This window comes from Uloborus diversus, chromosome 1 (assembly GCF_026930045.1).
Source record: "Uloborus diversus isolate 005 chromosome 1, Udiv.v.3.1, whole genome shotgun sequence".
NCBI classification, from domain to species: Eukaryota; Metazoa; Arthropoda; class Arachnida; order Araneae; family Uloboridae; genus Uloborus; species Uloborus diversus.
Window position 1 is genome coordinate 236,719,611 of NC_072731.1, and position 25,183 is coordinate 236,744,793.

Sequence of the window (25,183 nt, forward strand, 5' to 3'; positions counted from 1 at the left end):
AGCACTCAGATAGTTAGCTCATGCATAGTGATTTTTAGTGCCGTTCATTTTTCATATTTCGTCAATTATTTTTGCACTGAAGATTTAGTTGGTAAATAAAGTAAAAGTTTATGAAAAGGCGATAACTTTGCTGACATCGACACTTGCTTCTGTTTTTGGATCATAGTAAATTAATGAAATTTTAAAACCTCCCCCTTTTTTAAGTAGTAATTAAAAATTCACAGTAAAAATTAAGAATATTAAATTTGGCTCAGTATCAAGGCATTCAGAAGTTTGGTGACCACTGCATTTGATAATTTTTTATGGAATCCCCCTTTTTTAGATATGTGTCCTCGTGTGGTGGAAAAAGATCCAAGTTAATGATGAATCCAGGGCTCCCAAATGGTCCGCTTTTCCCGCCAAAGTCCGTTTTTTAGGGTTAAGTCCGCTTTAAACCGCTTTCTAGCATTATGGTCCGATTAGTCCGCTTTTACATTGTTTTTACTTAAAAATTAGATTTTAAAAGTTTTCCATTACGTTAAAAGATACTGTACACCGAAACACACGACTGCAGCGCCTTAACCTGCCTTTCCCGTATTATTTCACTTCAGATTGATGTCATTACTCCTCCTTCAACTGCTGCACATGGAAATCCACTAAAAAGAGGTTTGGGGGAGGAGTTTCGAATCACGGAGCAGGGTGCTACCGATATTTCTCGGAATTTCAGCCCCACGTTTACAATAACGAATAAACTTTACGATCTCGGATCTCAATAACTCGAATATTCCTTTATCTCAAAGTTTTCATTGGATCCCAAGCTCTTGAGACTGTTGTGTGTGGAAACTTCCCATAATTCGGAACGTTTTAGCCGGTCCCTTTGGACTTAGAGTTGTCGCGCGTTGACTGTAATCCTTTTGCAAATGAAATCGGAAGTAATCTCGTGGCGCATGCGCCATTTTTTTTACAGGCGCATTTGTTCGTAAATTTATGAAAACCTTGAAAAACCTTGAAAAGTTTCTGAAAAAAAAGAGTTCATTTTCCAAGTGCTTGAAAAACTTGAAAAAGTATGAAAAGTTTCTTTATTCTTGGATTCTTTCAAAAATCATTACAAGCAATCTAAAGCATACTTTAGATTGCTTGTAATTCTTTTAAAAATATTTCATCAGTGCAATTTTCTGAACATATGTTCTATATGCAGTATTGCGAAAAATTGCTTTCTTGTTTGAAGTTTCAATCCTTTTGCATCTGGTAAATATTTTGATGCTTTTTACAATCGGAAGTTATTTTGACATGTGCTATCGTAGATTAGCTTATTTTTCATTTAATTTCAATAATTAACGAGGGAATTAGTTTGGAAACTATGGCAGCATTGAACTTACTCGAACTTCGCGGAAAACTGCTTCTCGCGTTTGAAATTTCAATCCTTTTGCGTCTTGTAAATAATTAAATTAAAATGTTTAATTTTTATTTAAATAAATAAAAAATTAATAATTTTTTGTTTTTAATTCAAATTTCTAGTTTTGAAAACTTAATTTTAATTACTATTAGCTTATTTTCGGTTATTACTGTTTTTTTATAGGGGGGGGGGATATTAAATGTAAACAATTGAGTGCATAATTTTTTAACTGTTTGTATTTGAAAGAAATTTGAATTATAAAATTTTATAAAGTTGAATTTATGTACATCATTTCATTGTCATGATGCCTGCTAAAGAGGGGAATTAGTCCCCCCCCCCCATAAAAGTTCAAAGCACTCATGACCTTGCAATCATAGATTTTTTTTTTTTTTTTTTTTTTGAATCTAAGCTTTATGATTCTTGAAAATATACTTTGAATATGAAAGTTGCAAAACTAAGCCTCATGTGATCTGCTTCTCTTTGTCATTAAGCATTTCAGACATTTTTAGGAAAAATTTCAATACAGCAGATCTTTTATCAAAGTGTCTCTTGTAGAAAAAGTAGTTTGTTTTCCTCTACTTTTTAAATTACTTCCTGTTATTTATATGTTAGCATTAAATGAAATCTGCATGCAATATTTATAGTGTCAATTTAGGGTAGTACCTTGAAAAATATTTTTTTATTCTTGAAAAGTGCTTGAATTTTTTTTCTCCCTAAAGGGTATGAACCCTGTGATTAAATTTAAAATCCAAATGTAAAATAATTTTATTATAAACTCAGTTGTAGCTTTGTTGAAAATCAAAACAATATTTTTTAGGTTTCAGTGTGAGTCATGGGGAAGTGCAAATTTCTCAGCAAATAGTTAGATGAAACTGATGAAAATGGGAACAAAATTAGAGACTGGGGAAAACAACAAGGGAACAACATTTTTTTGTTTGGTGTATGATAACGCTATATTAAGAAGCATTACATGACAGAAAAACATAAAAATAATTTTAAACTAAATAAAAATGAAGTGCAGCTTCATCTATCCTTCATTGAGACTACCAGCATCCCTGGTTCAAGTCAAAATGTATCATTATGCCTATTTAGTTCTAAAGAGGTTGCCTTAAGTGCTGAACTAAGTGCCCCCCCCCCCTCCAAATATTTGTGTAAATAATATTATTCAGTGGATAAAAATATCAGTTTCACAGGTGATAAAGGAATTGTATCATTATTATAGAATTATCTTCACGAATTTAACCCAGCTGGCAACTAATTTGCCTTTTGGTGCTTCCCTGGGTTTAACTATCCTCCCACGGTCCTCTTTTTGATCCTAACTGGTCCTCTTAAGTCCCCTTTTTGATTGAAAATTCTTTTACCCTTTTCTGCAGCTAAAATGTGTTGGGAGCCCTGTGAATCGTTAATTCACATTAAAGTATGAAGTCTAAAAAAAAAGAAAGAAAGAAATGTCTTCATTTTTTTGCCATAAGATAGGTTAGTAAATTTCCCATGCTCCTTCAAGGATATTATTTTCAGAAGTTATGCATTTCATTGCCTCTCCTAATTGTTATATCTTGAATTAGTTCAGTACAATTACATTTGAAATTATCTTTCATTTATTTATTTTTCTTTCAGCCAAAAGTTATCAGACAAAATATTTTTGGTTTTAAAGGCTTTTCATTTAGTGCAGATTCACCAGAATTTCAACAAAGAAAAATGTACTTGGAGTAGTAAGTTTTTCTTTTTCATCAAATTATGTTAAAATTTTAAGTTATTTGTATTATATGCTATAGTTGTAATTTTGAAATGTTTTTGTGCAATATTTCTGCAGCCTAACATTTCACAGTCTGAGAAAAATATCAAGTGTATTAACTACAAGATCAGTCGATCTAAGAAATTCCACCAAACATGAATTGGCAACTCATCTGACTCAAGTATTAGCTGAATATACTAACACTTATGTTGGTATGTTACATAGTTACATATATATATTTTTTAATTATATATCAGAGAATTTACAACAATTTAAATAGAAAGTATACTCCTTGGTAGTCTCCTTACAAGTCTAACACTTTCAAGTATTCAATGTTATAGATTGTTGAAAAGTAGTGTAATGATGCAGTCAATAGAGAATAGGCTTTTGTGTGAATATATTTTATTGACATTATGAAAATTTAAATGAGCTTATGAGTTAGTTTTAAAATTTAAGAGATAAAATTATTAATTCAATGTGTGTGTGGACTTCACTTACAAAGTTTTTTTCCCTTGCATTTAGTGCAGTTGGAAGTCTTGTGTTAAGTTATCAATACTAATAAAGTAATTTGTTCGTATGATTTCATCTAAAAATATTGTTTTTCTGAAATTGTACTAAATAGGTATCTAAAAAGCATACAATTCTGTTTGAACTGTACTATTTCAGTTGAAACACAATTGAACTTCGTAAAATAAATAAAAGAGATAAAAAAGAAATTTGTGTATGTTAACGTTTACATTTTGAAAAAAACAACTTATGCATCTACTTGACTCATTGGATTTTTTTAAAATTAATTTCAATGTTTATTAAGGTTTGAAAAAGCAAATACGTAAAACTGCTAAAAAGAAACTGAAACATAAAGGCTAAAATACTGTTTCAACTTATTTCCTTAGAATAAATAACTTTTGTTAATCTTCAAAGAAATCCACATGTTTTAAAATATTAATTTCTAAATTTTACAATTTCAGAGACAGAACCAATCGCTGCTCCTACCTTAAACAATGCTGGTGCACGAAGTGGAAAGGTAGGTTTAATATTTTATTAATATAAACATAGGTTTTAGTGCTCTATTTGCTGATTTCTTGCACTCATTTTTTTTTCAAAAAGGTAAATATTTTTTAAAAATCATCAAAATTTAAAAAAAAAATGTTTTAACATCCTCATAAATATATAATAGCAAATGATTGAGGAACGCTCCTGATGTCATCAAAATTAGGCTCGCGCCATAGCATGATAATTTGATCATATGTTTTGATAATGCAGGGAAGGGCCTTATTGTGACAGGACTAAACTGGATCTGGTCACTTAACTGTTTTACTGGTAAGACTGTCATTTAAGGGGAATGAAGAATCGAAAAAGTGGATAATAATGAATGCTATCATTTGGAGTTAGAGTTAACTCACTAGAGTTAGGGTTACAATATCAACTATCAAACTACCTCCAAACAAGGAATTGCTTCATTCAAATGTAGAAGCAATTTTCACCCATCATATCTTGACGGGCAATTTTCTAGTAACTGTATAATGTTTCTCTTTTAAATTCTGTTATGATTTATAAAATGAGTGATTGTTAAAAAAAAAGATATTTTAAATTGTATAATTTTCTGCTCTGTTTTACTTTTAATTGAGAGGCTTTTTTTTTCTTTGTAACACAAAGAGAATGTTTATGAATAAATTTGAAAAATAGTTATCATAATAACTGAATTGGAAGAGGTTAAACTGGGTAAACACTTCACCATAAAACAATAACTTTGATTTAATGCATTTGTGCTAATCTTAAGCATTTGATAACACTAACTTTATTTAAATAACATTAACAAATTACACAAACATAAACTTATTCCATAATAAATACTAGGAATTAAAAATTCAGTTCATACTAAAAGTAATAAGATATATATTAGAGGCTCCCCCCCCCCCCCCTTCGGTAATTAATTTTGTTACTAGGTTTTCATTCTTGTACTTTGCATCAACTAAAACAAGTGCGCCACTGTTTAAAAAGCATTTTGCATATCTTCATGTATGTCATTGCTTGTATAATTTTAAAGTGCCAATTTACTATAAAACTGGACTCATTGGCACAATAGCCATTGGGTGCCTATGCCGACTATGCCCATGGTGATCTGCTTTATGTGCTGAAAATTGATAGAGCTGTGAAATTTTTGAGACGTTGAATCGCTGTTATATATTATCTTATGGCATCAAAATTAACTTGTACATTGTTCAAAATGTAGCTTGTAATTTTCACATCTTGTCGTATCATAAGTAGTAAAAAAGTAAATGCAAATGTTTAGTCAAATTGAATACTAAAGTCGTCAAACTTACTAGAAGTTGCTTAGAACAGACCCTGAAGAGTTCCTATTTTTCGTACTTTTTAGAGCTCTCTCCTTATTTTCCTACTTTTATCTTTTTTTTCCTACTTTTTCTTTCTTTAGTATAGCACTTCTAATTATGCATTGATTCTTATTTTTACATTGACGCACCGATAATTTTCTGCATGTTTCAATTTTGAAAAGAAAAAGAAGCAAACAGATTCTAAGCTTTTCATTGACTGACTACATTAATTTCTGGAAGGAACGTCACGGCGTTTGCGTGTCTAAAAGTTAAATTTTCATAAGTGACTTTTTTACCGCTGTGGCGTTTACGATCAACTTTTCTTTTTATTGCCCCAACATAAGTCTTACTGTTTTAACGAAACTAAAAAAAAAATAGATGCTGGAACATTCTGATGCAATTATATATTATTTACCTGTCAATTAGAAGCTTTAATGAAAGTAAACGGCCGACTGTTCAAAAAGTATGGAAAAAGCTGAATTTCCTATTCGCCAATTTTTTGTATGATTACAACCTTAAAAGGAACATAAGGAAATAAAAAATGAAAAACTTGTACACTGTACATATTTTATTGATGTTAGTACGAAATAAAAGCGCCAGATAACAGAAATTCGCAAAAACAAACCACTTCAAAAATAATCGCGAAAACTAACTTTTTTCGTACATAAATACAATTATTGTTCATTCTAAATCGTAAACATGATTATAAAATTTATAAAGTTTCATTTTCTTTCCTTGCAAAAGTGTATTTGCAAAAAAAAAGATACAAAACCTGCATGGGCAAAACGTTCCCGATTTTTGGAGAAAAATAGGAAATCAATTTAAATGCGAGATTCCGTTTTTGTTTCTTTACATTTTTTAAAGTTGGGGGATAGAGCCACAAGCAACTACGTTTTTTTTTCTTTTTAATATGTATTCTCTACTCTGATATATCATCAACATCGAGGAGTTGCTCATAATTTTTATGTGCTATGTTTATGGTAATGCGGCATTTCTGAACATTTATTTATTTATTTTTTTGACAGACTCTTACTCTTTGCGGGGTGCGGCAATTATACCGATGCGGCGTATCTACTGTAAGTTATTGTACTTAGTGCGCCTGATCAAAGGGAGGGGGGAGAAAGAGATATATGTAGGCATTTGATGCCAGGTGCTCCCTTCTCATTCTCAATTTCGTGAACAATTTCTGAATGAATATTTTTGTTGTATGATGAGGATTGAGAGAAACTACATTCCTTCCCTTTTATGCACAGAGAAACATTAGTAACTGATCTTTGTCTTTGATAAAAATGTTATGTTTACCATGCATGGATGTTTGCTTTTTTTTTTTTTCGGGACAAAACTTTTGGAACAAGAAGGAGGTAAAAATCATCAAACCATTAAAACAATATTCATTTTTATTGCTTGATTAAAATTAAAACTGGCCTGTCACTTTGATTCTGCCCCCCCCCCCCCCCTCCTCCGGAAGTGGCTAGCGAAGGATGTATACTGAATGCAATTTTTTCTGCAAACAACAAAAACCGCACAAACTTGCATAGTTAAGCATTAATTTTCCAGAACCAGGGAGGGGAGATATTGACCCTACTGACACCCATAAATGAAGTCCCTGAAACAAAAATGTATGTTGAATGCTAAAAATACATAACGTAGTAGAAACCATTTAGTTTACTTATTTCGTTCTTTATTTAGTTTAATTATTTTATTATAAATTTTATGTCCCATGTTTAAGAACAAATTTATTTTAGTTCTGCATTTTCAGTCTTTTTCATATTCAAACATCTGCCTCTGTTTATGCAAGAATGCATCTCAGCTGCTGATTATTTTAAACTAAAACTAATTTAATATTTACTTTGCTTTTGTGTCATAGTTTATGACATGAGCTGAAAGTGTTTGTATTTTCAAATAATAAATGGATGCTCTTGAAGAAATGTTTTCGTTTCTGACAAAACAAATCTTTAACAAAAATGATTGTATTGCACCAAAATAGAAGTTTTATTATTATTATTATTTATTTGTTTATTTATTTTGCATTCACTATGTTGCATTTTATTCTTTCACACTTATTTTTTTTTCTGCATTGTTGAAAGGTGTTTCTTTGTTTGGGTTTTATTTCATTAATTTTGTAATTAATATCTTTGTTTCCACCAGTTTATTTTCCATACTAATGATTGTCAATCGTCTTGACGTGTGTGTGTAGTCCTATCTCTTCCTATTTTTTCCTACTTTTTTTAAGTGATTTTTTTCCCTACTTTTCCTACTTTTTAAATTTTTGATTCCTTATTTCCTACTTTTTCCCCTCAAAAAATCACTTCGGGGTCTGTTAGAATTTTTGCTTGATGAATAACCATTATCAGGAATTGAAGCACGCTATTTCTCCTCTAGAAATGTAATTTTGTTTATTTTTCTTATTATTTCTTTTATTTTTATTTTATGTGTATATTATTTTGATACATACGTGGGAAATAGTTTCTGCGGAGATGTTCATTCATCCTTATTTTTCCAGAATTTAGTAATATATGGAACAGCATGAGTACTAATCTTCTTGCTTGACTAGGGACCTTGCTATTCTTGTTTCTATGAAATAACTTGCCCTCTCATGCATTTTCTTACAGTTATCTGCTATTATTGTTTTAAAAAATATTACTTTTGCAAAGGATGTAGTGATTTTCAGTTTATGCGAATATTTCAATGCACAAGTTCTTTCTCATTTTAAAATTTGAATTTCCATTGCAACTTTTTAAAATTTACTTTTTAAGGGTTACTTTATGTTTTTTTGAATTAGAAATATTATCAACAATAATTATAATATTTATAAAACTTGTTTGAGAACAATGTTTTAATAGCATTCACTTCATAACAATGTTTAATAACAATGAAAATAAAAAATCATTTTTAAAAATATTTTTTTCTTTTTTACAGACACCTGCCACATCATCAGGATCTGATGTCGAAAATATAGTCATCACACCAATAATTATGGAGCCTATGAACTCTAGTAAGATTTTTAATTTTTCAAGGTGCTACAGCCCAGGGACTTTTTCATGGATCTACTTCCACTTTCCTGCTTTGCAGTTTACTTGTCCATATTTTTAATTTTTAATTACAGATCTCCTGATTTTTATTTAGTTTAGTAAGGAAATATCTTTTGATACAGTGAGCACCGGGTAATTGAATCAGCTATTTTAATGAATCAAATCTTCAAAAACAGAATGAAATCTAGCATTAACATTGAAAAACCAAGGGATATTTGAATGAAACACTCCGCTTAAATGAATTAAGTGTATGTGATTAACCGTTTCACGCAAACATTTGGTGCATCTGTGCAATATTTTTTCTTTGTCTTTGATTTTTTTATTATTGTTATTTTTAATGTAAATAGAGTTGCAAACTTTTAGGAATAGTTTTCTTGGGAAAGGTTAAACAAAACCAGTGAAGTAGGTAGTTTTATGACATTGAAAATAGAATGTCTAAATTAGTTACTATCTATTGTTAGCAAACATCAGATACATTTTTCCAAGCATGTACTTTAAAATGTGAGTTTTGTAATTGCTTTTTTATACTGTTGTATCATAAAATTCTTTAAGTGATCAACAAATGAATATTTTGAGTGAAAAGCTTGCATTTAATGATACATAATCTTGTTTAACTAAAAAAATTAATCAGGCTTTTTTAAGTTGTATGTATTAGCCACGGTTAAAAATGTCTTCACAATTTTGCTTTATTGAACCAGCCGCTTTATTGAATCAAAGCTGTTTAAGACAAATGTGATTAAAAAAAGCTGCTGTTACTATTTCCTGTCCAATTTTGGCAACCAATCTCACTGCTTCCTGATTTTTTTTACCTTGATGTTTTACTGGCAAGAAGATATGTGAAAAGATCATTTATTAAAGATCATTATGCAAAAGTATGTGTGAGTAGATTAATCCCTGGGTCAATCAAAATCTTATTATTATTATTTTTTTTTAAATTGCATCATAAAAGCTGCACCAAATTCAGTAGATTGGAAGAATTAAACAGTTATTTGAACCCTTTACATTTCCGAATTTTCCTTTACCTATTACTTTGTGAACTATTGAGTTTAATCAATACACTAGAAAGCAATTTTTAGTGAATAAAACCCTCACTTAGGGAACACATTACCACATCTCACTTTCATTTTGCATTGTATGTAGTGCAAAACAAGAATGCTTAGTTTTAAAAAATGTTAACGATTCATGAGCTTTTAGAAATCTCTAATATTTTACTTGATTTTTAAAAATTTCTGCCGCATACAAGTAACAACTAATTTTTTGTAAATAAATACTAATATTTAACAACATACTTTGCTGAAAGATGTGTATCGCAATTGAGACTTATATCCTTTTGCATCCTGTCGGTACTTCATTGATTTGGAGCGCTGGAAGTATATTTGTTCTTAAATCAGTTTATTTTACCTAACTAAGTAGTTTATTTATTTTTCAAAACTTGATTTTAAGCATTATGGTGTTGTTAGTACTTGTGATTTTTGGGGGTACTAACTTTTAAAGAAACAAGACCTTAGTTATTAAATTTTACGTTTATTTTCAAAATAACCTTTTTGCAAAGTTGACCTTCTTTTCCTCTTGTATTTTAATTTGATTACTGTATGTTTTGAAATTTAGACAGACATAAATATGTTATTTTTTCAAAAATTTGATACTAAGTGGGAGAGAAAATAAGAGAAAATGATGCAAATATTAAAAAATTTACTAGAAGACCACCTTTCAGTTGAAAACTGTTCACATGAGGGCAATAAGCGATTACGGCAAGCCCTAAAATATTGTCAACCATAGTATATTTTCTCGTCGCTGGAACAAGTATCCGCTTTGAGTTTATCTATTTCAGTGTTTCAATTATTTATTTATTTTTTAATTTTCTCTCTCTCCCCCCCCCCCCCACTTAAGCTTGATTATGTCAACATGAAGTTAGTGGGAAAAAATTATGGCTATTATGTTATGCTTTATCAATTTTCAGAGAAACTTCATTCTACAAATTCAAGTTTGTTCTGTTTAAATTGTTGCATAACTGTTGAAGGTTCATAATTGTTTTTGCATATTCAGGTCCACCTGCTACTCCTGCAACATCAGAAGCTAGCTCTACGATTTCTTCTTCATCTGATAAAAATGCTAAGAATTCAGCTACAAGCAGAACCTGTGATGATACCGCATTATCAATTGTATGTTAATTTTACATATTCATTTTTATGTATTTGTAAAATGTTTATAAAAAGCATTCTGCCATCATATATTAGGTCTTAAATTGCATCATGATTCTCTCGAAATGTATTTGTAAATGAAAGTTCCATCTTACATCTGACAACTTTGGTCTGAGTTAGTGGATAAACCTAATTCCCACCTACACGCAGGTAGGTTTGCCATGTTAAAATCCTTAAGCAAACAACAGTGGATTAAATAGCTGACATCATATTCTGTCAAAGACTCATTGGATTCAACTACCAACTAGAAGTGTTTCTTCCCCTTAAGATATCTAAGAACTTCTACAACTTCAATGTAATATTTTCCTCCAGTAGAAAAACTTACACTTCCTTGTAGCAGTTGAGCCATATAACGAAACCTTATCCTTTGTTAACAGTTTTTTTTTTTTTTTTTTTTTTAATTCTGTGAAGGCTTATGTTATAATAAATTTGGTGTTTACTTTTAGAATACTTAAATTATAATCCTAGAATTATGCAGTTCGATTCACATACCATGTGAATTGAATGAAATAATACCTTTTAAAGTGATCCTAGCTAGCATCATATAACATATCTACCTCAGTTTATAATGTTTGTACAGGAACCAAACCTTTAGTAAGAGAAATCCTTAAGCTAAATATCTAATCTCGTCTGTCTACCAGTGGAATAGCTTGACTTTTTTGAACTTTCCCTGCGTTAGTGTTTAGAACAATACTCTTAGGGGCCGTTCCACAGAAAGCAGTAATTTTGTTCTGCGTGTGACGCCTCATATATTTCATTAAAAATATTAATTTAGAAAGGTAATGATAAAAATTTTATTTCTTAACAAATTACAAATGAATGTGTGATTCCTTACGCAAAAAAGTTCGTCATTACTTTTTTAAATACTTACTCTAAGTGAAATATATGAATCGTCACATGCGGGACAAAATGACTACTTTTTCATGGAATGGCCCAATACATATTTTTTTCCAATGGTTTAAACTATTGTTTCTCAACAAATGATAAATATTTCCTTTATACTGGAACCTTTGCTCTTAAAATCTATAATTTATTTTAACGTTTAAGACATGACAAAATGTTAATGAAATTTTCTCTTTGTCCCGCACTTGACAGTGGAATGGTCCTTAGGGTTCCTATCTCTGTTTTCTACTGGTCTTTGTTGAAATCTCTTTTCTCCCCTCTTAATCCATACTAAATACTTTATATTGTGGCTAACCATTATACCCACTTAATATGAGTTCCAATTATCCTAACAAGCAGTCTCTTTCAAACTGAAAAATGGCAGTTTTATAGTGAAGTGGTGCTTTTGTCTTTGTACATGGGAGATTTAGTATCTTTTTTCCCTAATTTGCACTTAAACTTTGCCATAAACTTTGCCATTAAAGACCAACTTTATTATTTCCTTTAAAGACGCCAACTAAATTAACAAGCAGGGAAGGAGGGAGGAATTGCTAGAATGGATATTCTACACCTGTCTTACAAGAATGCTTTAGTTCTTTTCTTTTTTTTTTTTTTTCTTTCTTTTATTTAAGGAACAGAAATAAAGTCTACAAGAAGATTCCAGTTACTTACATTTTCTCATTATTTACGGGGTGCTTCAGAAAGGTCTCCCCTACTTTCAAATGACATAATAGCAAAACAGTGAGAGCTAAAAAGTGAAACACATTGTATATTGGACACACACATCTGGAATTTTGCATAGTTCAGAGATTGGACATTATAGTTTTCAAAATGTCTTTCCAAGAGTTTATGAACGAATGCTTATTGAACAGTGGCCAAATGTCGCTGATGCCTCAAATAATACAGCCATTGTCTTCGAACTTGGCCCTTCCCTTTTCATGGCCATGAACCCATTGGAATGAGATTTGACCTCGGTTCAATAAGTACTTTCATACACTATTTAAAGGGCATTTGACTATGGCGCTCTAATGTTTTATCTTAGAACTACTTTTGGAAACTAGCAAATAAAAAAATCTAGACCTGTCTCTCCAACATGCCACTGGTACTGTAAATATTTACAACAATGTCTACTTTATAAAACATAGATAACATATGAATGGAGAGAACTTACAACAACCTCATGGACACCGGTATTTATACCAAACAGAGCCAACCAAAAGGAATTTAGGATGCAAGAGAACAAACAAAAAATCAGCAAACGGCAGGTCAGCACTGAGCTCAGAGCAGGAGGGGGAGGGGGGGGGGGTGAAATAGCTATATGCTGTATTTTCTTCAAAGTTTGTGCTTTATTTACATTCATTTTTCACTTTAATCATAAACGCTATGTTATTAAAAATTAAAACTGATATACATCTCTGATAACTTGTCGGTATTAAACACATTACTTAGATTATTTAAAATACTGTAACGGATTCGGTGCGACTTCCACTTTCTTGAAATGAAGACACAGTTCTTGATAAAAACACAGGAAATTTATTTACACTATGTACAGGAAAGATCTTCAACAACTGCTAAATTATTCATCAGCAATTAAGCAATTATCACACAACACCGTAAACTCAACGTTTACACACGTATTTACTTCCAAATACGAAAACAACACAGCGAAATGCCTCGCTATAAGCAGAGCAAAAATCTTCTCAGTTCGAAATATCAATCGAAACTAACTGTTTATCCATCGCTAACGGCTTATATACACCGAAAAGAATTTTCCACAACATTCCACACGCTTCTGTAAAGTAGACCGTTATCAAATTTTATCAATGAACAAAAAGGAAATAGGGGGGTCGTATCCTTTAGCCATATGAAAAGGGGGTTGTATATTCATTACGGGAAACTATTTACAGGTTACGTTCCTACAATAATTACTATTTACAGGATTTGTAACAATACCTAAAACCAAACATATAATTGTGCTAAGGGAAGAAAGTAATTTGTTGAAATTCTGTAATGGTATTCATGTGAAACCTTTTCTTTACCATCATTTTTATTTATTTACTTGTTTCTAAGAATTTTTTAATTTTATTTTATATTTTATTTATTCATTTATTTATTTATTTATTTATTTATTATTATTATTTTTTAAATTTATATTTATTTATTTATTTATTATTTATTTATTTATTTATTTATTTATTTTATTTATTTTTTTGATAATTTTGTCTTTATTTATTGCTATGCTAAAAAAACGAAAAAGTAAGAAAGATGTCAGAAACATGAAAACCATAATCAATAAGTATAAAATGGTATCAAGAATACAAAAACATCGGCAAATAATGACATAGATCATACTATATGCATAGGAAATTTAAATTAGCACTTTATAAACTGTTCAGTAGATTAAATTTAATTAATCTGAAGGTAAAGTAGCATGTCTAATCAAAGTCAGCTCAATTTTCCCATGATCTGAAATCATGATAACAAGATCAGCACTATTTGCCCTTATCCTATAAATGGAATCTTGGTGATTATCCACTATTTTGCAGTTTGTTTTCATTGATAGAAAAATATACATTTGAATAAATAGTGCCCAACTTTCGTGGTTCATTGTGCATATAAGATAGATACAACCAGTAAATGAATGTTTGAACCGGAGTCAGAGCCCGATCATTCTAAGATTGAACATGGGGCTCATTTGTATTTCGGGGCCCCTTAGGGCCCGACTAAGATTTTTGAAGAATTGGGCATGAAATTCATTTTGTCCCCCCGCCCCCTATATTTCCGTTTATTCTGAATAAGCTATAAAATATTTCGATATTTGAGTATTAACACAACCATGCTAAATTTGGTGGTAACTTCATATCACAACGTTTAAAATGTAGAAGAGATATAGAGAATACGATAATTACACTCTAAGACGACAAAAACGTTGCACCATGAAGGAAGTCTTAGAATACAATGACATTTGGAAGGTATGTTAAGTGTATATGGAAGAGTAAATGATTAGAAAATGAGAACGATATAAGCAAAATTTATTGAACAACATACACAAAATGGGTAACATTCAGTATGGGGTATGGCCGCCATTATTCCGAATACAACATGCTAATCGTCTTGGTAACGAATCGTACAGGTTCTTAATGAAGTCCTGTGGTAGTCTATCCCATGCTGCTTTAACTTTGTTACGGAGTTCCGGCAGATTTCGAGGTACGGGTGGAGTGTTGACATCTCGTCCCATGGCATCCCACACATTCTCGATTGGGGACAGGTCTGGTGAATGTGCCGGCCACTCCATGCTGTCTAGGCCTTGAAGACAAGCTCTAGAGACGGCAGCAATATGGGGTCGAGCGTTGTCTTGTTGGAATAGCGGCCGAACACGGGTGCTCAGGAATGGCAAAGCAACTGGCTGCAGGATCTCTTGAACATAATGTTGGCCGGTTAAAGCACCGTTAATGAACACTAGAGGTGATTTTGCATCATATGCAATTGCGCCCCACACCATGACACCAGGTCTCGTGGACGTATGACGCTGTACAATAAACCGTAAATCTTGGCGCTGACCACGTTGCCTCCACACACGGATTCTATTGTCGTCTCCACCAAGACAGAAGCGGGACTCGTCAGTGAAGACTACGCGATACCATTCGACGCTCCATGTCCGTCTTGTACGGCACCATTCCAATCTTTTCCGACGATGCAATGCTGTTAATAGCAGTCGTGGTAACGGTCTACGTGAGCGCAGTCCCACGTCGTGCAGCCGTCGGCAAATGGTGCAACCACTTATTGGCTGATTGATGGAAGGTCCCACAGCCCGTTGGATGTCTGCAACTGTGCTGGTTGGATCGTTACGAGCTTGCCTTACGAGCCTCCGGTCCTCCCTCGGTACGGTTTGTCTCGGCCTCCCTGAGCCTGGTTGACGCTGATATGTGCCTTGTTGAGTCCACTGCCGCCAAATGCGTGCAACAGTAACATCAGTGTAACCAACGTGCTGTGCTATCCGTCGAAATGACCATCCAGCTTCTCGGAGGCCAATTATGCGACCCCTTTCGAACACTCCTGGTTGCGTAAATTGCTTGCGAACTTTATTTCGAGGCATAATCCAATGTTAAACGACGTAACTAACAAATCAGATTGCGTTAAATTAAAATTGCTGCTCTACTGGATGCCCTTATATAGCTGGTCTTGCGCTGTGCTTAGGGCCACCCTGCGCGCGTTGCATGCGCAACCCTAACCTGGAAATTTAATCATTTGCATATCTTGGGCAGAAGAACCATCCCTCCAAATTTCATTCACATTGGTCCACACCTTCCTGGTGCAACTTTTTTTTTGTCTTAGAGTGTATATAAAATGGGGTTATACTTTGCCAGTTTACCATAAATATCAAAGGTTTATTATATAACTTTTAATAGTAAATACAGACTAAACTTGGAGTGTTTTTGAGATTTGCAAAGAGATCAATTTTTTAAGGGGAATTTTTATCAACAAATAAAGATATTTTCCCTTGTCTTTGCTTTTGCAAAAATTTCAATGACATCATTGTACTCTAGATTCTGAGTTAAATCATTATTTATTTTTAATTTGCATGATAAATTAAGGAGATTTTGAGCCCCCCTGAGATCTAAGAGCAGGATTGAAGGTGGGGCCTGTGCCCCGCATGCCCCTGCGGTAATCAGGCTCTGACCGGAGTTAGATTACCCCGGGAGGCAAATTATTCTTGTTGGAAGTATTGGTCCTTTCAGAATGGCGGGGGGAGAGGGGGGTGTTTAAAAATAGGATAAGCATCATAACAATGTTTTGTCCCCTATTTTAAAAATTGAAAACATGAGTTATAAACTGTATACCTGATTCAGGAAGAAAAGAAAGAGTATTCCACCATCTAGAGAAAGATAATACTATAATTTAACATATGTTCTGTTAATAACATTTAGGTCAGATTTTTCAATACATTCAAGGACTACATGACAAGCAAATTAGGCAAAAACATAATGTGACCATTAGTTGAGAACCTGGTCTGGTAGAAATCCAGATCCTTGTAATAGAGCAGGGTTAATTGAATGAAGGTCTAAATGAATGCTGGAAGAAATGACAAACCAATATGTTAAGCATGCCTATAAATTCTCTCCCAAAAGTACCTATTGACTAAAATTTTCTTAGCTTGGGAGACAAACTAACTCATTTTTTCCCCTATCCTGTTTTAATACCTGAAGTTACCGCATAATAATACTAAAAGTAATAATATTAATCAATGTGATTGCTATTAATGATAGAAGTGCCATTTTTGGTGAAAAATTTAATGTCTACTCTTATGGAAAGCAGCATCTTGTAGTTCAAAATTGTTAATGACATCTGCACCAATCATACTCTTTATTTAAATGTAAAAATATTTGGCTAATACCTGGAATAATAAGTGACAATACAAATTCGTTTACATGATAAGTAGTTAGGCCAATATTGCATGTACAATCTTTAAAATTTGCAGTACATAACAGTTCAAGACAATGGGGTATTTGGAATTTTGATTACAACAATGACAATGTCAGAAGGGTAAATAAGTCCCCTCTCCTCCAAAGAAGCAAATTTAGAATAATTTGATAGAGTTGAATTTAAAGTAGAAAATCTGCGAGATGTCATATGTATGCCTTCTTTTCGTTAAGAGAGATTTTTATTATGGATTTAAATAATACTTAAAAGTACAGTAGAATTTTGATTTTTCGTATTACGTCGGACTACTGACAACAAATACACCAAGCAGAAAAATGGGAAGGGTGGAGGGAATTGTGCATTTTGCTTGAAAATTTATATTTCCTCTATAGACTGGAGGAAGAAATATGTAATCTTTACTTGTTTTTAGTTTTTATATACAATTTCATTTATAGTGGAGTCTAGACAAGCATTTTTTTTTTTTTTTTTTGCAAATTTACTTCTTAGTTGCATTTGCTAATAAAATTCTTTAAGAATTTTTTCGCGCTTTGATTAAAAAAAAGACGATAAGATGGTAAAGAAAGAATGCCAGAACAGCTTTTAACAGTTGAGAAACTAGTTGCTCGACTAGTAGCTAACTTGAAATAAAGGTCCAAAAAAAGTTTATATGGTTCTTATAGAGGAAATATGATTTTGATCTGGTTTTAGAAAAACCTAGTAAGCTTGTTTCAACATTAATGGCATAGCAATTTTTACGGACCAGTAGAAAATTACCTTGAAAGGGGGATAACGTGTGAAACAAACAATGTAAAATCAGAGTTTCATTGCACTTAAAAAACGAGAAACTAAATAACCCATTAAAAAAGTTATGCTTGAATTCAGCAAGCAAAAGAAAAGTTGGAAAATCTTCCCTTGGTTAAAAAATATTTTTAAAATGTCTGCCACTTCAAAAGTGGAATTGGGATTAAACTTGTTCCCAGAACAATTTGTACGCCACAAGAATTCGTCAGGTACTCACCTCAACATATTATACTGATGAAACTGGAAATAACAGATAAATTAGAAGGGCAGATATACAGCTTGTCCTCGTTGAACCTGCAAGACCTCTATTTTCGCAGCCATTAGTCTTAGGTATATACTTTCATTTGCAAAAATGATCCAAATAAGGTGCAGAGTTAGGATATCAAGAGTTTGAAACGAGAGAAAAAAAAATCATAAAAAAATACAAAATCTAACTTTTTATATGGTCTCCATGTCCTCCCAATCATAGTTAAGGAAATTACAAGCATAAAAAAAAGCAATTTGAACCCTTTGTGACCAAAGCACAAGATGTTCAAGCTCAAAGTTTTAAGGGATCATATTAAAAATGAGGTGAGGACATATTGCTCTACCAGAAGAACACTGATTCTGCTAATTACTGAAGTAAAAAAGCGAGTACATATTCAAATCAGTAGTTTGAAGAAGGGAACAATCGCTAAAATATAAAAACTTGAATTTTAGCGGTAAAAATTGTTTGAAAGTTGGCTCACAATGTAAAGCAGAAAAAGGAAACAAAGACCAGGCTAGTTCCCTTGCTCCAACTGATGAATTTTGTAAGCTCAATTCTACATATGAAGAGATAGGTTTTTGTACTCTTCTTCTGCCTTACATTGTGAGCCAACCTTCAAACAATTTTTTACCGCTAAAATTCAAATTTTCTTATTTTGGCGCTTGTTCTCTTCTTTAAACTACCGATTCATTTATCCTTTTCATTCTTGTTAAATTTTTTTTAAAAAAGTTATACTAATACTGTGACGCGTAAAGAACACACTACAAAAGCTCCCACAGTTTGAGATAAAAAATTCTGGATTATTGAGCCGCTACATGGCCCCTGAAAGCCACGAGTATAAAGTGGTACAAGTCATAAAACGCTGTGTTTCATATCTCAGTCATAAATTGCTGCTTTTGATATCTCTATTCTCTCAATGATCTTCGATCGTTTCTGTGCAATATTGGTTCGACAAGTGTCAAATTTTTTGTGTTCGAGTTGCTTTTTATGCTTTTGGTTTACCTAAACATAAATGGATGGACATAGGGACAATTTAAAAATTTAGATTTTATATTTTACATAACTTTTTTTTCCGCTTCAATCTTTCATTGTCGGTTAATTCTGCACCAAATTTCGAACATTTTTGCAATTATATGTATCAATTGTATGTATCTAAAACTAACCGTTAAACAAATAGAGGTCTTGCAGGCTAAGTGTGGACATGCTATACATTATTTATATGGCAATTTTTGTATACACTGTGCACATAATTGCGATTTAAAAAGGAAAACATGAGTGGCTGAATGAAAATTAGTAGTTCAAGTGTATTTGAACAACTTAAAGTAAACTGTACAGAATTTTCGACATACATGTTTTCTCTCACCTAAAAACAAGCTCCAAAGACTGCATTTTTTCTTCATGGGAGATAGCAAAAAAAGAGAACAAGAACAAGGCAATCATATACCAATTCCAAGAGAAGAGCTCCAGTCATCTGACCAACAAACCCAATTTAATGAGGAGCCAGCTGAACAAAATGAAAATCATAGTAAAAAAAGGGGGTTAGTGTGTGTTGTTTAAAATAGCAATTGTTTTGCATAAATTAATAAAAGTTATTTAAAAGAAGAGTGGTACATTGTCAAATCATTTAACACTGCGTATGGGTATTAAAATTTGTGGAAAATTTTTAGCTATGTAAAAAATAATTATAATCATATTGCTGGGCTTTGTTGTGGGAAAGAAACATACTGATATATAGATATCATATTCTTGATAGTAATCTTCTGGATAATATCCTCCAAAATATTCCACTAAAACATAGTTAAAATAGTAACATCATATCACATTTCAGATGTAAATGAATTACTCAAAATTATAATAACAATAATAAAATCTGAGTAATAAATAGGATAGCTTTTTGCAAGGGAAAGGAAAAATCTTGTAGTCAAATTTAAATAAATTGTTCACAAGAACACAAATTTTAAAGTAAAACATTTAGACAAATAAACGGGGAAAAAAAAAAGCAATTATCTAACTTTTCACACTGCTATGAGTCAGTCTCTACCAAAACCAAAGATTGACTGCCAATTTATACACTACTCGCTCTACTCTCTATCACAAACAACTTTTTCTTACAATATTACAATTTAAAGAACTGGCATTCAAGCAAATACATTTCATTGTTAGAAAGTTTTCCAAGACATTTTGTCAAGCAAAAGTAGCTAGCTAACAATTCAAATTATATAAGTTTAGCATCTCCACTGCTTATTATTTAATTAGTTATGAAAATATTCAGAATTGTTTTTAAGAACAAGTTTACTTGTCCAAAAGTTTTCATGCAAATAATTCTGGGAGTTTTAAATTCAATTAAGGGAGAATTAAAAAAAAAAAATTGTATTAAAATCCAAGCGAATTATGTATAATTATAATTTAACTCCCCTTGACAATTTAAGTAGAAATTCTGCAAAACTTTTTTTTTTTCTAAAATCATTTTAATTAAATAGATTCTTTTATTATCAAAATTTAAACAATTTTTGTTTGAAAATGTGTTTAGTATTGAGATATAATAAGTCAAAATAACTGACTGCACATTTGTATTATAGTTTTGATCATAATTCTTTGCTGAACATTTGAAAAAAAAAAAAAAAAACTAGTGTCAGTAGAAACTTAAATAACAAAATGATGAAGAAAACTTAGACTGAAGTTTAGTTAGCAAACACTTTTGATAAAAATTTTAAAAAATGAAAAATTCTTTCTTGTTGTAAATTTTGGTGAATTAAAAGGGCAATCAGAATGCTATAGCATTTATACAAGTTCTAATTTTTCCATGATTTTAAAATATTTATTTTGTTAAATGGAAAATAACTTTCAAAAAATGTCCTTTGACTCTAAAATTTGACAAGCATTATAACATTGAGAAGCTTTAGATCACACTTCTAAGTGGGTAGTGAAGTAAGTTCATGTTGGGAAATGTTGATTGCTTCAACTATTTTGTAGCTATAAACAAGCATGCTTTAAAGGAATCCATCATTGATTAAACAAAAGGCCATTCTGGAAATATTATTATGTCGGGGATTCAGATTTTGTCAGCAGTACAACATAACAAATAATAAAGCCAGCAGAATGCTTGGATTTATCAAATAATTTATTTTTCTGTTATGAATAATTCTAATGGAGTTCTGCCATTGTATGGAAGTTTCGTTAGACCTCATTTTGAGTATGCTATTCAGTTTTCCTCATTTCATTTGAAGAGAAATATTACCTATTGGAAAGGGGGGAGGAGCTTCTGTCTAGTTTAGGAAATTGATTTTTAGATTTAGAATGTGAAGGCTAATAATTGATGTAAGGTTGTAAGTATTTACAATACTTTGCTAAGAAGCAGGTGTTGTTTGCAAATAGGATGAATAGTTTTCAGAGGGAACTCTATCTTCATTGGGGATTCATAAGTTGAGTAATGGCAGTGTTCTGTCTTCCATCCTTCTTTTAAAAATCCATTTTGACCATCCTTAAGTCCAATTTTGGCACTTCTCGCTTCCAGGCCGCAGACCTGAGTTCAATCCTCGGGTCAGGCATGGTCAACTCGGCAGTCCATCCCTTCAGTGGGTCAATAAAATGAGTACCAAGTGTGCTTGGGAACTAAACCCTGGGGATTTTCGCCTTAGGCTGACCACCTAACCGGAACATCTCTCTATCGCCCCAGAGCCCTTGGTCAAGAAGACAGATAGGCGCAATAGGCCTTGGCCCCCTTGGGATGTCATGCCACAGGGTTTGGTTTGAGTTCAATTTGAAATGTTTTTTACGACCTTTCTGCATATATGCATATATATCTTGCATTTCACAAAACTAGTTTTAACCGGCTGAATACACACAGGCCCCTTTCCATGTACTTAGGTGTAAATCTGGAGCAGGGCATGAATGTGACTGATCGAGGTAGCACTTTTTCTGATTAGATGTATCCCAGTTGTTCACTATTGAATGAAAGCTATAGGCCCCCAGTGGTTCTTATAGCCACTCTTTTTGTGGCCTGTTTAGCCAAATATGAGTGCACATCATGGGTGGTTGTTGAGTTTCACCTAAAGTGTTAAAGACATATACAATTTTAGATTAAAAAACAAAAAAAGAATTATGATTAATAAATTTGATACTTCTTAAGATTAGTATAAATATTTGTGTTGAACATTCTAATGTATCCCCTCTGAATAAATAACTTGATCAGCATTACAGTATGTGCACATTATAGTTGTAATGATTTTTTGTGAGCAATAAAATTCCCTAATATAAAGACTAGTTGCAAAAAGGGTCGGATATTGTGCAACCTTATTCTCGTAACACATTTTTAAAATTATTGTGCAAAAAAAAAAAAAAAAAAACACTATTATATGGTTAACTTTTATTTATATCAAAATTATAATGTTGAATAATAAATAAATTGATAAGTATTTATTGATAATTGATAAAACTTTTATTTATATCAAAATTATAATATTGATAATAAATAAATAAATTTATTTATTTATATCAATATATTTTCCCTAAATATCAGTTTAAATTGTGAACAGTAATCTTAATAGAGCTGAATAAGCTGTCATTTATTTGAAAATAAATTTACATTTGACTTTTTTTCAGTCTATTGTTGATGCTCGTTCTGTGACAGGAAGTGATGCCGCAACTTCTGTCACAAGCACTTCACCAGTCAACACTAGTACGGCTAATGTGACTTCTACATCCTCAAATCGGAGAAAACGGAAGCAGAACTTGGATAGTCCAAAAAAAGCTTCTCCTACTCCATCAAGACAGTCTAGTAGAAAACTTATGAAATTAGCCCCTAATCCTGAACAAAATCAGTTTGCTGACATTAATTTGCCAGAAATCGAACAGTATCGAAAGCTTTATGGTCAGAACTTAAATATTTGTAAGTTTATTTCAATACATTTATTTTTATGCTATTGTCAAGCATTGTTTTGATATATTATATCATTGTTAAAACTTTTGAAAAACCTATTATTGTCTTTTGGTGTTTGCATGTTTTTTAAATAGTGAAGAATGCTGAAATAGCTTAATACTGTAAAAGATAATGTTGAGTCGAAATATACTACTATCCAAAAAACTTGAGATGGTACGAAACTTCCACCTAAAACAATTTGTGTAGTGAATTTTCTTTCACAATTTTTTTTAGTTATTCTTTTTAAATTCTCCAAATTTTTTCCATGCATTTTTAATACCATCTTCTTCCTTCTTTTTTTTAAAATCAGAAAACTGCTTTCTCAGAGTTCATACCATTAACTAATTTGGAATTAAAAATTTCAAGCATTAACCATATTAATATTTTATAAAATATGCTAGCAAAGTTCTAAAACAGCATAAAATGAGAAATACTGCAGACAAAGGTCTGAATAATGATGGAAGCTAAGCAGTTGCTGGACAAGTTCGGTAAATTTATGAAATTTTATTGTAATAACAGTTGCAGTGAAAATGAAAGTTGGAATGATTGATTTGACAAATGTTTATTTTATTTAGCACATTTGCCTAATTTAGTGTGAATACTTAAAAATCACCAGCTCAATCATGTTTTGTGTTGCATTTGTATGTATCATATTCACTATACTCTATTGTTTTAGATACTCCAACTATGCCTGCCATGGCTGGAATTGCAGCCTTCAATGCACCTGGTGTGGTTTCACAGCCATTCCCTCATATGGTTCCTCAAACTCTACCATTTCCATTAATGCATTCTTACCAGCCATCGTTGCAAGTCACAAGTGTACAACAAGCTAGTCCAGTGCTAGGAATTCAGTCACAGCTAGAAAATGCATTAGCGAAAGGTATTTTACTCTTTATAGAATGTAAAATATTCATCTTAGTACATCCTTTTGCCTTTAGTCATTTTGATGATTTTTTCATTTATCCCTTTATTTATTCATAATACAGTAGAAGTCCGTTATAATGCACATCTTGGGACCAGAGCGTTTATGTTATATAGGTCATTTCACAAGTTTTTAAACTACAGGGTGGCGACAGATCAGGGAAATCAGGGAGATCAGGGAAAAGTCAGGGAACTTTATTAATCAGGGAAACATCAGGGAATTTTGAAAAAAAATAACAAAAAATCAGGAAAAATTGATTTTATGAAGAAAATTTTTTTTTTAAAATGAAGTACTCCAATTCCCTACGCATTATCCGCCAATTATCTGTTCAAAAAAAAAAAGTAAAACTACTGAGGTGCGATTATACACTGTCACATATTTGTGCATCTTTTTTCCTCAACGTCAAAGTATTGAATCTTGCTTATTAACCACAGGATGAACTTCCTAAGATTGCTTCTGTGTCTGTTAGGTTGTTTATTTTACCTTAGCTAGAAATTTCCTTTTACGCTTTCAATGCTACGTAAAATAAACAACCATACAGGCAAAGAGGAAGCCTTCATTAATGTCTTAGCTCCGTTGCCTTTATTCCATTGTCTCGAAGTAATTAAGTTCTGTAATCACGATTTCAGGAAGAAATCTTTGGTTTTTGAATTAATACTATAAAAACTTAAAAGTTATTACTTCTTTGGGTTTTTAATTTAATTGCTAAAATTGAACTTTCAATTAAAAAAACTTTTTTTTGCCGTTATACTATTTGTTGTCACCGCAGATTATAAAGGTTTTCTTTTCTTCAGATTTAAGTATTTTTTAAATTTTATAACCAAGTTGTATTCTTTTGTATATTTTGATATTAACTAATTGCTTTTTTTCCCTTGCATTCAAAGTTGTTTGTTACAAAAGCAATCTAAGGTTTTTTTTTCGTTACATACTGAAATCATTTGAAACAGAGTTAACTTATATACTTAAGTAAATATCTTTATTTTTTTTTATTGTTAAAATGCTGTATTCATTCATTAAAACCTATGTTCTTGATTAGAGAAAAGCTCCCTACGAATGGATGTCAAATGGTTTCATCTGTTTTGCATAAATATGTCAATTAGTTATATAAGAACAACTACATTACTTCTATTCTTTCACTATTACTTGTTATTCTTGCAACAATTATTATACTGTTTGAAAACTTAGTTCAAAATAATTTCAATTACTTTTTAGTTCTATCATAAATACACATATGTTTTTAAGAGTAATTTTAATAGTTTCTTAAAATTCTTATGCTAAGTGCAGGCATCGCAGCGTTCCTATATTCCTATATTTTC

The 25,183-nt window shown here is 31.7% G+C and overlaps 1 protein-coding gene across 1 annotated transcript in view; it reads left to right on the top strand.

The window, feature by feature from the left end:
* The window catches only part of LOC129225919 (uncharacterized), a 126,875-nt gene that overhangs the window by 81,971 nt on the left and 19,721 nt on the right, over positions 1–25,183 (top strand). Inside the window, exons 29-35 of the mRNA XM_054860455.1 lie at positions 2,993–3,087; positions 3,189–3,322; positions 4,079–4,134; positions 8,363–8,438; positions 10,522–10,637; positions 22,630–22,915; positions 23,622–23,825. Of these exons, the coding sequence (XP_054716430.1) occupies positions 2,993–3,087; positions 3,189–3,322; positions 4,079–4,134; positions 8,363–8,438; positions 10,522–10,637; positions 22,630–22,915; positions 23,622–23,825 (967 nt within the window). The remainder of the gene's footprint in view (positions 1–2,992; positions 3,088–3,188; positions 3,323–4,078; positions 4,135–8,362; positions 8,439–10,521; positions 10,638–22,629; positions 22,916–23,621; positions 23,826–25,183) is intronic.